Source organism: Pomacea canaliculata, linkage group LG11 (genome assembly GCF_003073045.1).
Source record: "Pomacea canaliculata isolate SZHN2017 linkage group LG11, ASM307304v1, whole genome shotgun sequence".
NCBI lineage: Eukaryota > Metazoa > Mollusca > Gastropoda > Architaenioglossa > Ampullariidae > Pomacea > Pomacea canaliculata.
Window position 1 is genome coordinate 2,478,799 of NC_037600.1, and position 18,440 is coordinate 2,497,238.

Consider the following 18,440-nt stretch of genomic DNA (forward strand, 5'->3'; position numbering starts at 1 on the left):
ATTAGTGGAAATTAGTGGAAACGTTGACACGGATGTTCGATTCCTCGACGACCCACAAGGGAAGAAACTCCAGGGCTACCCGGATAAAATCGAGCCACCCAGTCCTCCCTCGGTTGACAGTCACCCCTGGTTGGTCCGGTGTAGGAAGAAGGTTCTCCGGCCATCCGGTAGTTAGGGATCCGTTTCAGCGGGTCTTCCATAACTGTTCCTCCACATTAGTTCCTGTAACTTAATGACTAATGAGACTACCATTCACTGATACTATTAGTCTCCCTGAGTTAAGCTCATCACGTGATTTCTTATTGAACGTTAAGATTTTTCTCATGAAACAATTTAACAATACTTTTGCCGTGAAATCAGGATTTAGAATTCAGGACAATATAAAAACATATTTGTTTACCTTTACTCGGCAAGGAAATAAACGCACAGATTCCCCTGTCTGTATTCACACCTGTACAGGTAGGACCAGCTGTCTCGGCGGCTGCGTTGGGAATGTCACTCACTGTTCACGAAGCGAAAAACGTGGAGGTGAGCTGTCGTTACTACTGTCACGTGTCATCAGTTATGCTTCTGCGCGAACTACACACTCGCGAACAACACTTACACGGGAAATAAATCATTTCCCTGACACAACATTATCCTTATCTTGTACTCATCTTGTAACTAGCACTTGTTTTGCTTAGTTTATTTTTTTAATCTTTTGTTTATTTTTGTATGTGAGCACACTTGTTAGTATCCCTGTAAGATGAAAAGCGTTTAAGGTTTGTTGTCATTCCGAAATACACATATCAAAAATTTAAGTAGATTAAAACAGAAGAAAAAATTGCTAGTCTCTCACTGTTTTAAATTGTTTATTTTAATTTGTCTGAATTTTTGCTATCTTTATCAAGATGCATCCTGAGGAAACTGTTTACAAGTAAAACACACTGGAAAAGGAAGCACGCACAAGTTGACTTTTTCTGTTCATTTATTCCTCCTAGTCTTTCCGTTTACATTCTGATGATATTTTGTTGAAAGATGAAGTCACGCTTACACCAAATACAGCGATGTCTTTAATTATAATAATTTATATCTTTGATATCGAGTCGCGAGTCTGTTAATATTATCAGTGATAGTGTGTGGGATAACCGTTACAGACAACTCAGGTACTTAGTTGTAACACACACACACACACACACACACACACACACACACACACACACACACACACACACACACACACACACACACACACACACACACACAACAAAAGGAATAAATAGACAGAAACGAGAGACAGAGTCACGAGTTAAATAGACATTAAAAGATTTCGTTTCGCTGAAATCTTTATGAGGATCACACAGTACAATAATTTTCTTTCATTGGAAAACAAAAACGAAATCGTTTTGGTTCACGAGTATTTTATTTTCTAAGACATGAACTGTAATAGTGTGTCAAGTAAAAATGATTTCGTCGTAAGACGTAAGCTCCCGAACGACAGCCAACAGAATGTTTAATTGTCATGCGGATTAATCGTGTATCTTCAACTAATAATAATAAGAGTAAGAGTAAGCGTAAGAGTAAGAGTATGAGTAAGGGTAAAAATTTGCTGGAAATAGCAGTAATTAAATGAGACTTTTCCTATAAAATCTGTCGTAAACCTAGGCTTTTACAATCCATTTTTAATTTAGTCATACACATGATTGTTACACAGACACCACCACTACCACCCGACTTCATTCCAAATACATTCACGCATCAGTTACATGAAGATCTCGAGTTCCTGTCATTGATGTCTTTCCAGCTGTTGTTACATGCTGCCAATAGGAGTAGTCACTTGTCTACGGCTTGTTAGTATCTCTGCAAGATAAAAAGAGTTTTAAACATGTTGTCATTCCAAAATACAGCTGTCTCTGGTTTATGGTCTTGGTGGTTCTAGGCACCAATTGTCTCATTATTGTAAAGCTTTAAAATGCATTTCTTGCTGTAGTCACTAATATTTTTGTCTTTCTCTTCCTTAAATATTAATAATCAGATTTGTAAAACAAATAACTTGTATGGAGGTGATCTCTATATGCGCTGAGCAAGAACAAATAATTAACCATAAAACAATCAAACAAATTTTTGAGTAAAGTTTATACCAGTCTCTTTGATAACGTTTTCAAAGGTCCACCTAAATTAAAATGTTGTTCAATTACTTATTTTGACTATGTGCATAGACGCCACACTAAACAACTCACTCAAACTGGCAGAGGATAAACTAATCAAAGGGACGTAATACACACAAAAAAGGTTTCGCTTGTTATCTCCCATTTTTCATTGTTTTGTTTGTTACCTGATCCGCACTGAAAAATTGTTTTCTCAAGATATATATAATCAAGTCTTTAAAGAAGGAGATAGAAGAAATCCATGTTTCTCCCTTACTGAAATTGTTTATTTTAATCAGTCTGTTTTTGTTTTCTTTAGCCCCTACGCTACGGAGACAGTGTTCCCGATGATGACTAATGTAACCTACTTGTAGCTTGACATTGTCTGTGGTGTTTTGGGCCCTTGTGTATTTTACCTTTACCTGTCATCAGTTTTAGGCTTGAGTTATTTTGCCTGTCGCAATGAACTGTATGCAGCCCTTCATAGTGGTTCAAAGTTGTTGAATTAGCCCCAGAACAATGAGTGAAGGGGAGGGTTCCTCTGCGCGCGGACTGTCAAGGTCGCTGACGTCACGCCCTCGAAGTTTTTCCCTTCACTGAGATTTTTACAAAAAAAAATAATAATAGTCATGCACATTCACCGAACCCTTCTTTAGTGTCATCACGAATTGCGGGTGTGTCTTGACCTCCATGGCGGAGGCTCCGCCGAACCCCTGATGCCGACTCACCGAACCCCTACCGGATTCGATCGAATCCCGGTAAAAAAATTATTCAGCCCAGCACCTGGCCCAGAATTGATCCACAACAAATTGCCCGCTATATACTGCATGTTCATCCCACCGCTAACCTTTCTTCAAGAAGGAGCATCACAAGACTCATCACGTGAAGCTCGATTGATGAACGAAGAAATGTAACAAAGATGACTGTGTAAATTACAGATTAACCTTGTTGAACTGCGTCGGCAATCTTTCTAAAGATTTACACTTTTGATACATTACTTCGCCAGTTCCTTCAGGGTGATTCATTTACAGTCCCCTTTTTGGGATGTATGTAGTCTACGCAACTCTAGTTCCCCTCATTGACTCGAAAAATTCTGGTCACCTTATAAAAGACCGCTTCCAAGCCGTGCTATCGACGGTTGTGAGGTCGACTTTCAAGTGTCTTCAGGTGTCCCTTAATGCTCCATGTTTGTCCTTTTATTTATATTCACGATATCGTTGCTGACAAATATTGGATTATTTGCTGACATTCTGAATGTAATCCTCATCTCAGACTTGACACTCTGACTCTTGAAAATAGGCAGCTGGGTCAATCTAAGGAGTTAAAAAAATGTAAAACGAATAACTCATCTTCAAACGAGGTTCGGATATTTTCTATGACCTATACTTTGGAAGTAGTCTACTAAGCTGGAATAATCCATACCCAGCAAACACCTTGGCCTTTTAGAATAAGTGTAGATGGGACGAGTGCATTAACTATGTTGCTAGAAAAGTTCCTCTGTTAATTGAATGCTTTAAGCAATATGAATAGCAGCTGACAGCCTGCCTAGTCAGTTTGATAGCACTTCAATTGCACTTCTTCAGATTCTGAAGGAATTTGTTCTATCACCTGATTCAGGTCTTAAGATTTCTTCCATAGTCAATAGTACTGTTCTACACACTCAGTTTTTTTCATCATGCATATATATATACACTTCGTCATAGTATCATTTATTGCTGACGCTCATGCTTATTATATAGTTGACTGTTTGTAGTCTTGTGTGTGCAGTGCAGTGAGGTCACACACACTTCTCCTATGATAATGCGCTTTACAAATCCAATTATAATTACCAAAATAAATGTTCTAAATGTTATACAAAATAAAGCGCATGACAGGGTTTTTGAAGGCATTTAAACCTTATTCTATGACTGCATAATTCCACAACACTGCAGTTGCAATAAGAGATCAAACACAATTCTGAATAAGATTTGCTTTAATCTTTTCAAGTATAAAACTTCATCCTCTCAGTCAGTGAAAAACGATAAGCTCATTTTAACATCACACCCCTTTAAAAGATATTCTCCCCAGATAAAGAAAAAGAGAAGACCAAAAAGGTCTTTAGGAATTTGCTGTTCATGATAATAACTGATAAAAGACATGCTATTAAACATATCTGCTCAATTGGAAAGATAGCATACTGATGTTTGAATCTAGCAGTCTTTACCTACACAGCAGATGGATCTTGTAGCCTAAAATTCTATAGACTTCACAAAGACTTGTCTATATCAATTTGTGACCTGCCACCACAAAGCAAATCCTAACTTGCACACAGCAGTTTGGTAGCAAAAGCCCGGAAAGATGATTAGGGTCAGCTTCGTGCAGTTTCACTTTTGTTTACAAAAAATGAATTCCTTGGTCATTAAACTAACAGGAAAAACACTACCGTATTAAAATATCAGTGAGAAATGGTCTTAAAATGCATTTTAATCAAGGTACCCAACAACAACCCGTTTCCCCAAGAAAATGAAGAAATTCAAATGATGTTTGTTACTGTATTGCTATCAGAAACCTGTCATATTATACATTACCAGACAGCTCGGAGTCCATATTTTCAATCTCTGCAATTTCTGATTCGAATATAAATCAATCATAAGATATTTCTACAAAAAGTTTATGAGGAAACAAATCTGGTCTTTGATTCAAATGCTATCCAGAGGGATAACAGAAGTGACTTGTCTTTGGTAACAATAAGAAACACATCGAGTGTTTGAATGACAAAGAGGCAACTTCTGAGTGTCTTTCAGCACACTTTCAAAGTGCGGCGTAAGGTGAGAGAGTGGTTAAAAAGCATCTTACTTTCAAAATTATTAGCTTTACTTAATTCAATCTTGGACTTTCCAATATTCAGAACAGTAAAAACTGAATACAAATTATATAATATTTTGGGACAGATGACACTGCATATGCCTTAGCGTGTGACTTCAATAAATTTGAGTGTAAGTGGAATACTTTTCAAAGTGATCACACTGACAAAAATGTTGATGTACCACTGGCTTCATTCATCTTTTGAACAGAGAAGGGGCACATACAGTTTTTGAATATTGTTTTTTCTGTGAATGTGCTTGCTGATTGAAATGCATTTTCACTGCTTTTTGTTTCACTAACAGTGTATGGTAGTAAAAACTAAAATGTTCAGTGCTATTTCATTTTTTGTGTGATTTGAGATGACGTAGCTTGATGTGTTTTATCATTGTGCAAAATGTAGTACAATGTGAACTATTAGAAGTTCTCAATGCTAAGACAAAACCTTGTGAAAGCTGAGAAACTTTGAACCTGTTTTTCTCAAAATGGCTGATATCATATTTGCACGATTCAAACCTATATAACTTACTCAATTTGGAGACTAGAAGGAAATTTCTAGCATAAAAAGAATACTCACAACCTGTAGATTTTAATCTATAATTTTTTTTAAAATATCAAATTTCCCAGTTCGAACTCTTTGTGAATGTGAGTTAGATTTTCTAAAAGAAGTTGGTGCAGTATCACATGGCTAACATCAAGTCTGGCAAGTCAATCAAAATGAGAGAAATGCTTGAGCTCCCCTTGTCGTCTGGCAAATGTTTCTCCAACAAGGATTGGCATTACAATAGTAGCATCACCATAAACCTATTAAAAAGAAAGAAGCATTAAATGCACCAGATAAACTCTCTAAAGAATGTAAACAAATAAAGCATCTAACAGAAAATATTGCCTTTACACTCACTTTTTTTCTGTAAATCCTTCATAAAAGTCTTGTTTGCTTGTATAGTCAACTAATCTAGTGATGTCTTTCGAATAATTGATACAAGAATATTTTTCATATCTTTCTTTTGAAAGTTTGTTTGTGACTTTGCTGCTTATGCTTTCTGTAAACATTCATTTAAATAGGCTAAATTTGTCTGGAGGAAAATCTCAATAATTACTACAGAGAAATGACTACATCAACTTGTACAGGGTCCCCAACCACTCATCGCTCTTTCTCAACATGCATACCCACAAAGACAGCATCTGTTAAAGATGATGCAGTAAAGTAAGGAAAAACGAAACTGTGTCTTAAAGTCTCAGCTTCATCAATTTTTTGAAAAACAAATGTAACAATGCATAAGTAATGAAAGTCTTTTTAGAGCTTAAAATGTTCTGACAATAACTGTCTAAGGCCAAGCTTTCACCTTAACAGGTGTGGCAGTCATTTTTATCTTTCCCCAGGAAATAGCTTCATCAGGGCGAGCTCCAGAGTCACTGCCATCAAATTCTGAGCCAGTGTTCACAAAAACAGAAAAATCAGCGCCATTTCGCTGCAAAGAAAGAAAAATTGATTTAAAAGTCTTCCTTTCTAGTTAAAGTTGACAACATACTGAAAGCTGTAATGCAAGATTTTATTAATTTCAGTCACTTGATAAAACATAAATCAGAGGATAAGAATACAAGAAGCTTGTTTCTGTATCTTTACTCAGCTACAACAAAACATTTATAGGAAATGGGAAAAGAAAGTTAGGTTGAAATGACAGATGCTGACATTCTGAATAATTTCTGCTTTACATTTTGGTTTTTCATGCAAGCTCTTTTATTTACAATCATGTCTAAAACACAGCTCCATGTTGATTATTGAAGGCCGTGATGTTTCCTGCTCTTTTGTGACCCTAATTTGTGGTATAGGGGGCATCAAATGCCAATCTTCTCAATTACTGTTAGCACTTCTTAACAATAATTAGGTTCGACATTTTAATTACTGTGCTGAGAAAAATGAAATTGAATTTTCTCTGAATGGGTTGGAAAATGTAGCTTGATAACAAACTATGGCAACTTTATATCACCCAAAGCTGTTTTAGATGCACTGAAAAGTAAATAAAACCTGAAATTTTGAGCAGAAATGATTCAGAACATCAGCATCCATTACTTAAGAACAATTTGCAATTTGCCACTTCCTTTAGCCTCCAAGATTACAAAAATGGATGGATGAGTGAATGTGCACGCATTAAGCAGGAGACCCAATGAAGGAAAAAAACAGTTGTACAAAATTTCTACCATGAGGTTTGCATTACAGGTGTGGTGTTTACAAACTCCTCCACCTAGAATGATCATCCCTGAGTTCACAGCATACATAGCCTGGTTGTTCATTCGTCGCACATCTGCAAAGGTGGAGGGTTACATCAAGAGACTATACCAGTGCATTATTCTTTGACGTACATTACATTACTTCCTTTCTGTGTCATTGAAACACCGCAGAAAATGGGGTAAAAAAAAGTAAGCGTAAATAGAATTTATTTTTTCATGCATTATTATCTTGGAAGATATGCGTTTTTAAAAGAAATAACCTAACAAATCTTTGAATAATAATAATAATGGTAACTGTGTTGACCAAAACATCTCTAGTCAATAATCCAAGAAAGAAATAAGCATAAGCATCAAACTTCTCAAATCAATCCCTTTAAAAATATGTTGCCTTACCTTCAACAAGATCAATAATGAGCCCTGGGTTTTTGTAGGAATGAAAGAATATGATATCACCAAGAGAACCATCAGTCAAGGCTGGGCAGAATACTGGAATATTGTTCTGCAGAATGGGCCAAAATAAAAAAAAGAAACTTTCACAAATATGAAGTCACATCTTGGAGGGAACAGACAAATTAATCCACTCAAATCAGCAATCCTAAATCCTACGGAAGGTGATTGTGAAAATAGCTTTTCAGGCTCGTCATTCTTTCTTTTAGCTTTAATTTTAATTCATGATTGTAGATGTTGGGAATTCTTTTTATCGTATCTTAAATGTGTTAGTGTTTTCTAATTACTGACTAATGTGTGAAGGATACTTACATATTTCTTGCATTTTGGTGGAATTTTGATTTTTTTTTGGTACAGTACATGGATCTACAATGGTAACAATGACTTTTTTCTTTACCTTGTATGCCCAGTAGTAGATAGAATCTGTACAGTTGATTTCTTTTCCCAGTCTGTTGATTATTTTGGATGGTGTCCACACAACACCCTAGGGAAAATAATTCAAACCCTTATACGCAACTGAAAAAATTTCATGCAAAACTTCTTTAAAGTGTCCTGAAGTCACTTTTTTACCCCATCAATTTTGATAGTATAAAAAGCTTTGAATGATTTTATTTGTAAGGATGGAATGTTTATCAACATGTTGAAAAAAAAAATCATTATTTTCACTGATCAAAGTACTTGACCAAACAGGCAAAAATAAACTACACTTTTTGAAATGTAGCACTAAAGATAAGTAAACCAGAAATGGTATTTTGTTCTCATCTGGCTCTTGCATTATTTTAATTTTACTCATTTGCTACTCCTGAGATTATTTCTTGAAGGTATAACCTCAAAAAAGCTTAAAACAAAACTTACCATATACATTTTTATCTCTGATGCTATATTAGATGACAAAGCAGATAAATGTTAGGGTTGGTAGAATAAAAATGAATTTGATAGAAATTGGCTGTGAATCTGCCAACAGAAACTTAAGAGAAAAAAACAGAAGAAAATGATAGTGAATGAAAAAAAAAAATGAAACCTAATTTTGTTCCAACCTGCTCTCTCTGCTCTAACAAGAGTGTGTCCAGTATGGGTGTCAACCAGTCCTCAAACAGACAGTAGTTGGTGTTGGGCACTAATAAGTTGCCGATGCGGTTGATCCCTTTCATACGCAGCTCTCGTCCCAGTAGTGAGAAGTCTCCCATATAAGTAGGCCCAAGACACTTAATGAAGTCCTCCTCTATACCACCTGCTGTGGTCACCAGGCAATCCACCTGCACAGAGCAAGTCCTCTGACAATGGTGACTCTGCACTGTTTGTTCTGTTCCAACAAGTCAATATGCCACACTATGAATCTACCTGCATGCAAAGTTGGTGTAGGTTACCTTGTGCATGAACTGACTGTTAGTTGACAATGAACATAGAAGAAAGTATTCTTTGCTTAAGTTCTTTTTTTAAAGTGAACAAAAACTTAAAGTTTATAAAATGTCGTTTGATAAAAAAGAAAGAACTTTTTTTCTATTTCAGTTCAAAGATGTTCAGAGTATCTAGCCAGATATGGAAAAAAATGAAAAGCCACAATTTCACAAATAAAAATTTCTTTAACATGCCTTTATCAGGTGAACTGTACAAATATCATTTTCTTCCTTACCATATTGTGCTGGACAAGGTATCGGATAATTTCTCGTGTACCAGCTGATACAAGGTTTGACGTGAAGCTGAGAAATATTGTGCAGTTGCTCTTTTCACGGCCAACAGGATTCAGATTGATTTCTGACTGCATCCCTTCCGGTACTGGTTGAAGTTTACAGTCAATCTAAAGATAGCATCAATTGAGGCAATTAAAGAAATTATACACATTAGCTCTTGCTAAATCCCCACAAGGTTCTGTGCACATATGAAAAGATAAGCAGTTCCTCTGTAGAAATCTTGAGCAGAACTACTCTCATTACTGATTGCTTTCAGCCAATTTATCTAAAAAAATTAATAGATATCATCTGCACATCATTTTAAATACAGTCCAAACTTGTTATCTCGTTACCATATATCTAACACAAGAATTGGGTGAGATGTGAGGGTGGAGATACAAAAAGTGTATACAATCCTTAACTAAGGATCCAGCTGCTTTCTTGAGGATAACCAGGATTATGTGGGTAACTTTTTTTAGATGAGTTGGTCAGTGAGATAATAAAATGTACAGTAACCCCTCGCCATTTCGCGCTTCACCTTTCACGGATTTTAATAAGAAGTTAATAGGAAAAATGACTCATGGGTCTACGTTTCTTTGTGAATTTTCTGGGAAATTCAATCAGTGTATAAAAATATATTACTAATATTAATTCTAATAATAAAGAAATATAAAAATATGAGGGAGGCTTTATGAAGCCTTAATATAGTGCATACATGCATAAATAAATAAACTATTTTTATTTCATTTCGCAGATTTTCGGTTATTGCGGCTGGTTCTAGAACGCATCCTTGCAATAAACGAGGGATCACTGTAATGGCATTTGCCTAATTATTCTAAGACTCCACCATTTACAATCACATCTCACCATTTTGTTGATCTCCTCAATTGCTTTTCCTACATTAGTGGCTTGGAAACCAGTTCTTGCATAAGATTTGAATAACTTGTGATAGTCGATGCCTTCATTGAAGTCATAGCCTCGAACTACATCACTTCCCTCTGGCATCGGATCACTTCTTATAAGAACAGCATCTACTGCTTTTTGTGGAGGGAGTCCTTCTGCCATTCTCAAGTCTACAGACATAATAGGACAAAAATGAAAATGATAAAAGAAGTTTTTCCGAAATAACACAAACATTTTATGTTCTTGTGGACTGTTAGTACAAGGAATTGTGATAAACATAATGAATCGTTATTTGGTATCACATCCAGGTACGTGTTACTTACCTGCAAGTCCAGAACGAAAATGAAATCTGAATGGTAAGATCAAAAGAAAGGAATGCATACTGAAATTTTGTTGTCCGTAAGCTTCATAATATAAAAGAAGGTACCTATTAAGAAAAGTGCAGCTATTGGAGTTGTTGTTATAGTTTATCACCGAGACGCCAGCTGGCAGCGGTACAATCTATGCTAGATATCAAGTGAGGCATTCTGAATGTGCAGTGTGATATACACATGGAAAATGAGCAGTAAAAATATAAAAGTAACGTAGATTTTCCATTCCAGCTGTCATGGGTGCACGCTAACAGTAATTATTTATCTTCGCTTACCTAGTTTTAATCAGTCCGATGGCACAGGACAAAGATCTATCCACAAACAGACAACAAAATGAACTGCATTCTACCCTTTCTGATGTTTTCTTCTTCTGATACCAATAGCACCAGCTAAGGCGATGCTAACTGTGATCCTCGATTGACATTGTTTGGTAAGTTTCCCCCCTTCACGTGTAGCTGCCGGATGTACTGCGAGTGACGTCCCCTGGCGGAGTTGTGTCTGTCCGCGAAAAATAGTCTGTTTGGATGCAACAGCTATTAGACTGCATTAAAAGAAATCTAAACCTGTGCCAGATTTCCAGATGCAGTTATTGACTCTGCAAATCACAGGATTATAGATTCTTTAACATAAAATGCCGCTTTCTGACGGTATTTGCTTACTTTTTGCTACATGTGGTTGAAGTCTGCTCTGGCCTACCCCGCTGCTTCCTTGATGATAACCAGGATTATTCGGGTGAACTTCAAAATGCACACTGAAATCGTCTAGATCAAAATCATCCTCTGAATCAGCTTCCTCCTTGAATCCTCGCTTTCGAGAGGAAGAGCTGGCGCCGATCACAGTTTCTCTCACAGACACAGGGTGCTCCAACTGAGACGGGTGTGAAAGTTGTGTAGCAGAATCGACAAATCTGGGGGGACCAGTCTCATCGTGTGTGATGACCGCTGCACTGGTTCTGCGTATCTCCTCTACCCATTCCAAAGAATCAATTGCGTTTGGGATGGGTGCGTGGGTATGTGCTTTTGTGATGTGAGCAATGTACCTCTGATCTCGACTGTTCCACTCTGTGTAAGCTCTACCTGGACAACCTCGTCGGAGAACGCACCGCCATGTTGTTTTTTGCGTTTTGTTACACTCACGATCTTTCCGGTACATGTAACCGCCGCATGACAACTTTGGCTTGCCTCTTTGGGTCTGAAGCATCTCCATGCTTTTTTCTTTCTATGTCTTACCGCATTCACATGACGGAAAACTTTGACAGGTCGATTATTTCTGTGACCTAATTTTCTGACACAACAACCCAGAGTTGTCTCCCTTAGCCGTTGGAACTCTGCGCGCTGTTCGCAGGCGCACTGCGCGCGCGGCGCTCCGTCCGTTGTTCAGTGCAGGCGCGCTGCGCGTTATTCACTTTGCGCTTTAAAAATATTCCTGACGCTAACACTTTGGGCGTGATTCTAGTATTTTTTTAATATTACCATTAAACAGTTAAAACTACAGTCTACATTATTTTGCTGATAGTCGCTGACCACACTTGCGAGTTGAAAGTAGGTTGTTTTTTAAAAAAAATACATTTCTTTACGTTAATTAAAAACAGACATTCCTTAAAGATGTAATGAGCTTTGTGCAGTCAACTCGTAGCTCGAAAACCATGGTAGCTGGGAGAGTACGAAATTCGGGACCCACCACCACGGAATGATTCTTCTTAAGTCGGAAATTTGAGCTTTTGCAAACAGTATATATTTTTTAAATGTACAGCTAGGTTTTCAACCTTTCTTTTTATGCTAAAGTTGTTCTTCTAGTCCTAAAATTGAGTTACAAGGTTTGAAGTGTAAAAATCCGATGGCACAAAGTTGATCCTGATCCTTTCTGGACCTCTACTTCGAAACTGCTATGTGAGACGACTTCAGACTCATTTAAGTGGTGGCGGGTCACATTTAATAATTAACATTTTCGCGTACATCTCGCACCTACCGCATATCAAACGTATAGAGAGTTAAATCAATTACTATACCAACGTTGGGGGGGGGGGGGTCTCTAAAAATCTTTAATATCGATCCTAACGTCTCTTACCACCACACGCGCACCTGAGTAGGAACATGCGCGCACATGTGTACTTAGAGTCGCTCATGTCCAGATTCGTTAGATTTACAGTTCGACAATCTTGATCAGCATTTGAACATTGCAGCTTTATAATAAATTACTTTTTACCGTGCCACTATCGACAGACTTTAGGCCAGGCGCAATCAATCATGGTGACAATGTCGAATGCGAAGCATATCACGTGATATAATAAAACAGTTTAACAGAGACGTCTCTGAGGTTGAGATCACCGACCTACCACGCCTGACAATGACCACGCTAGTATTATGCAACAAACACATAAATACCATCCGAAACTACGCTGTGTTTATCTGATCCACGGAATAGATTACCTTTTAAAGTAAATTCCATGAAATAAAGCGCGAATGAATGAAGTAAAGAAACGAGGAAGGAAAAAGGAATCAAAGAAAGGAGACGAAAATGTGTGTAGGTGTAGTTTCGCCTTCAGAAAGAGGAAAAAAGTTAGATTTTTTTTTTAAAACCCGAAAGAAACGAGTCATGACTAGCTTGAACCCGCTCTCGGTGTTCTGACAAGAGTAGTATCGGTGTCGCAAGAAATAAAGAAAACGGAGAACGAAGTTCCGCAACCCCACATAACCCTAGTGTAAAAAAGTGAAATCTCACCCCCAGCGACCTGAAAAGGTTAGGGAATGACCTTTATCTTTGACCAGTGTGAAAGAAACAATCACCCAAGCTATATGGGAGATTCAATATTGAAAAAAAAACACGTTAAAATTCGTGTTAAAAAACTGTTAAAACCTGTCATGCGGAACCTTTTCAAAACTTTGTTGAATTACGCATCGGGAGCACCGCCTGGGTCGATTTGGAGAAATTGCCCGTAAATCCCGCAATGCGAAAGGAAAGCGCTTGGAATGTAAGAAGAAGAAAGAAAAGTCTTACGATATTTACCTACATAAGCGCCAATCACGAGGCGTAGACCTGGTGGCTGGGAAAAATAAGGGTCGGGGGTACTGACCTCGACAAAGACGTCAACTTTACGACCAAAAAAAAAGTAGTAGCCCTTAACGATCAATGCTAAAACGAAAACTACCCGAGTGATAGTGAAGAAACAAAAACAAAATCGTCAAAGTTTACTGAGACTATACTTTCGTAAGTTCAAACCTGTTTTACAATACACATTCTAGTACTGTGGGACTTGTATGGATTGCTGGCAGATATGGAAGGGAACAGAATTCCAATGTTTTGCAGCATAGTAACTGAAAAACCAGTTACCATGTGTTGTTGTTCTGGTAACAGATAAAGAGGGTACTGTGTTCACAAGAAGAGCGGAGTTGTGGATGTGTGAAAGGTGTTTTGGGGGTTTTACAAGACATGATCAACTGTCGCAGCGGTCAATATTTTGCTTTACCTTAGGAATTTTGTTTTTTTCAGTTGGCACCACGCAATTTCAGGGGGCAATCAGCATTTACTCATTATCATTATCCTGGAATTGTAGAAATGAAGTAAAAAAAAGTAAAGCGCAAGCCAAGGTCAGGAAAGGTCCTTAGTAATCGAGCAACTACGGACGAACTTTTGACCACGTGTGGCAAAGTTTTTGATAAACGTCATGTAATATCTTTCTCAAATGTTTGTTTATGTATTTCCGATTCAAAATGGTCCTTAGAGACATTTTTATCTAACTAGGTGCACACGTGGCGTCACAATACATCATCTTATCACTTTGTATGTCTTTCATAGCACGCAAAGTTAAAATGGGAAGGGAGAGGTGACATGTGTGATGGAGGTAGGTGTAAGGGGTGGCGTGGCCTTTATGTTCTAATATATACACGAAGCAGGGGAAGAGACGTTCTATGAATGTCTACATTGGTTCCCAGAGGTAATGCGGCAAAACATGAAAGCTGTGCAGTAAAGTTAAAAATCTTTCTGAACTCCACGCTGCCGTCCCCGCGAAAGGATTTCAACAGAGTCAGTGGAAGGGAACAAGGATCTGAAAGGGTTCTTAACCCCTCTGAATAATGTACCAACGTGAAAATACCGTGTATAAAGTGCAGGCCTCATTGCATTCTGGCAAACCGCAGGGCTGAATAGGCCGAGCAATTGATGGGTTGATGGTGGGTGGGGTGAGATGGTATCGTTACATTTGAGTGCTCACTAAGACGAGAACATACCCAGGGTGAGATACGAGATATCCGTAGTTATGTTCAGCTTGTATGCAGGTGTTATGCAATTTGCGTGTTGCGATTATTTCCATCATTGTGGGGACATTCCTTGTGTGGAATCGTGCTTAGGACGATCTCTATGGGATCGTATCACACTGTGTGTGTGTTTTTTTTTAAAGAAAACTTATGTAAATTACCTAACTGCTATAGGGGAAAGGGCTAGAGAAAGAAAGAAACTGTGTGAATAGATGGACGGATGGGACAGTAAGACTGTCGCGCATGGCTGGGATGGCATGCAGATTAAATGTCATTCCTCCCCAACGACCGCGGTGAAGAAGTTCGGCGCCTCTGTAGGTTTGTGAGGGCGGAGCGTCATAAAACTTGTTTATGAAACGCTTCAGTGCTTTGTCAGTGTGCACCAAAATATTGTAGTTGGGAACATCTGGCGGGGACTGCGATATCAGTGTGTTTGTATGTGTGTATGCTTCTATGTTACCTGTCGAGAAGTAAGGAGAACGTATAACTATTTGTCATCCAGCCACGCGAACAAACATTCTTCGGGTTTTTTTTTTTATCGCTTTCTCTCGATATATATATCTGCCTATATTTATGTCGTGTCTGAACACATGCCACCGTTACAGTGACAGTGGGTCCGCGCGCCATAAGCGGTCGAGCAGAAATTGAGCCCTGTAAGCACTGCAGTTATGGGAGTGAAAAAGACATTTTGAAATGATTTATTTTCCAACAGTAATTCTTTAAATATGAACAAACGATTTTTTAAATTGAGATTGATAAAATGATTTGTCTACTAAATCGGTCTCGAAGTGCGCTGATTGTCAAACAGTCCAGGCTGAGTGCTATGTCCGTAACGCCAGCAACTGTGACCCCTTCAGCGCTAACGAAAACGACCCACTTGAGCGCTAACGACTCTCATTTGTATATTTTGTAGCAGTGGGTTAATCCTATTATCGTTTAACGACATCGTTAGTCATAAGTGACCCAGAAGTTCTTATGGCGCGTCTAAGTTCTTGCGCACGCGTGCGCGTGTGTGTTAGCATAACATCTGGAGAAAAGAAAAGACTGATGTTCAAAGCGCTGTATCGTAATCGAACTTCTTCCAAAACTTCCCATCATGTAAAATAACTATTACTCGGACTACTGTAATACATTACAATCTCTACACAAAAGCGTGTAAGATCATCCCCAGGTAGGTCTTTTTATCTGTACTGGTGTAACAGTGAGTCACGTGTGTCAGAGATAGAGTAGGTGGCGTATGTAATGATGCAGTTATGTGCAGCTTTGTCGGGACGTGTGCTGCGCTACACATAAGCTCCGATGGCCATTGCAAGTGCATGTCCACCACCAAGTCAAGGGAACTATGAACCTCGCTAATGTTCAATATGCCGTTGCTAGGAAACATGAACCTCATGATAGGCATCATAAAGTAACAGTCGATTCCGTGTCTGCGAAGATGAACCTCGTGATCGGTTACGATGAATGAGTCGGTCAAGTTGTGAAATATGAACCTTAGCGTAGTTCTAACAAGAACGGATTGGCCTAATCATGTACGTACCTTCATCGCTGGTATCATCTGTTCACTCTTTTCTATTTGCCGGCTATTAAAATTTTTGTATAGTCACTGCCGGGCATGTTTCCCATAAAACGTATGAGAAAATGATTTCTTGGAAACAATACTTAATTCTTCCTGGTTAGTTTCGTTCATTTATCTCTCTGGTCCACCAAGTTCCGTTGCATGTGGTTTTTGTATCCTATCACTTGTTTCGACATTGTCGATCTTGTGGCGCTCGCCTTCATCTTAATTCTTTAAGTTATGAGCACTCCTATGTATGGAAAGGATTACGAACTCTCGTGCAACCTGCACCTGATGTTGGACATACGTAGGCGAGTTTTGTCAACATGCAGAGTGGAAACCGCTTAATTAAACTAAACAAACAAGTTCGTCGTACTTACAAGGGACGTTGGATGAGAGCGAGCAAGAGATCAGAAGGTCACGAGCGCGAGCGGCAGCCCCTGCGGCGGTCGGTGCTGAAATGGCTGAGACTCGAAACACAAGCGTGTGCACAGACCATTCACCCAGGCCTGTGTGACAGAATCAAACTGTAATCTATTGCTAACCTGGGAATTGAGGTGAAGGTCACACTAGTTTGGGTCACACTTCAATGAGTATGTCAGGGTGGGAGTGGGAGGGGCACACCACAGAACACTGTCCCGCTGTTGTCAGGAGACGGCTTTAGTCTTTTATGTTGGTCTGCGGGTAGTGGAATATTGTTAAGAGCAGAAACTCGGGTACTGTCAGTCGGCGCATGCGCAGGTGCAGATAACTAGGTAACGAAGATTCACACCCACCCACCCAGCTTTTTTTTTTTTCCGAGTCCTTTCAAATGATGATCAACGATTCCGTACTGTTCAGTGCTCTGTGTTCCACCACGAAAAGGTTGCACGAGTACATTAAAAGATCAAAATAAAAGTCGTAGCCTTTGGGCTTGTAATTAAGAAGGATGACAGTCTGTTTATTGACGTTTTATTTGTACCGATTGTGGGTTGTAGGCACAAACAGGAGGAATGACCAGAGAGAGAAAGTAGTTATAATCTGAATGGTGGTGAAGGAATTGGTAAGACGCATTAGACGTCTTCTGATGTGTGTGTTTATCCAACTTTGCGTGTGTTAATGCCTTGAGTCCGTCTTTCTTGGTTGGATAAGGCGTTCTATTATTACTACTACTTAAAGATTTTCATTATATTTCGTCATTGTTATCGCTCCTCCCTTCATGACAGTCTCCCCTTCTGGTGCCTGACGTCAACTATCTACACATATACCTTGTCTACAGCAATGTTAAACCAGACACTACGACTCATTCATGCTACTCCTTCCCTCCTTCCTTGTAGATGTCGTTAGGAGGTCAGATGACGAATTGTATAAGAGGTCAACTCTGAAAGTGCACCGCCAGAGCAACAACAATTTGTCCTCCATCAGCCTCAGCGCAACTTCCGGAAGTACTTGCATGGAGTGAGCACATCCAGCCGTCAAACAACATCGGCGGCAACACGAACCTCGTTGTCGGGAGGATGGGAGGCAGAAGTTGGAGAAGGAGTGGGCATCGGTGCACATCACAGAGACTAAGATTAACGAACCACGTTGCATTTGTCTTTCTGCCTCATTTTAACAGACATTGTCTTGTTTGTGTCTATCTACCCCTCCCTCCCTTCCTCCCCTCTAGCCCATAAAAGCGATAACTCATTTACACCGTGTACTTACTACCTCTATGTAGGGCTTTCTGTGTTGCATTTCCCTATAACAGTGGACCTATGTTCGTAGCGGAGGAGGTTCGGTGCATGAGACTTCTTTTCAGTTCGCAAACGTGTAGATAGGTTTTGTAAAGCGTTGTGAGCCCGACTTTGGTTGGGGAACAGCGTATTATTATTTGAGACGAAAGTAATAAATGTACAACAAAGAGACAATAAACAAAACCACAGAGGAATGGGAACTGCAAGTCTTGACGGAAAATTACCCCCCAAGTCCAACCATGTAATTTAAATCACGATGCCTTGATTACTAAGCTTACAACCCAACCACGCCCACGTAAGCCCTGTGAACTATTTGAACCTGGCGTG

General features: G+C 38.9%; 1 protein-coding gene across 5 annotated transcripts; it reads right to left on the reverse strand.

The window, feature by feature from the left end:
• Nucleotides 1–4,080: 4,080 nt before the first annotated feature.
• Nucleotides 4,081–16,987, reverse strand: LOC112575140 (probable deoxyhypusine synthase). Of its 5 annotated transcripts, none has more exons than XM_025256752.1 (9): nt 16,779–16,987; nt 10,184–10,389; nt 9,280–9,444; nt 8,684–8,902; nt 8,044–8,130; nt 7,593–7,698; nt 7,170–7,273; nt 6,314–6,439; nt 4,081–5,771 (listed from the first exon to the last, which is right to left on the reverse strand). In XM_025256752.1, the coding sequence occupies exons 2-9, from the start codon at nt 10,379–10,381 to the stop codon at nt 5,676–5,678; spliced, it is 1,101 nt and encodes a 366-aa protein (XP_025112537.1). In that variant the 5' UTR covers nt 10,382–10,389; nt 16,779–16,987; the 3' UTR covers nt 4,081–5,675. The 5 variants fall into 5 exon arrangements, with proteins under 5 accessions (XP_025112537.1, XP_025112539.1, XP_025112534.1 ...); XM_025256754.1 differs by lacking the exon at nt 16,779–16,987 and adding an exon at nt 16,381–16,522; XM_025256749.1 differs by lacking the exon at nt 16,779–16,987 and adding an exon at nt 11,250–11,909.
• Nucleotides 16,988–18,440: the final 1,453 nt, after the last annotated feature.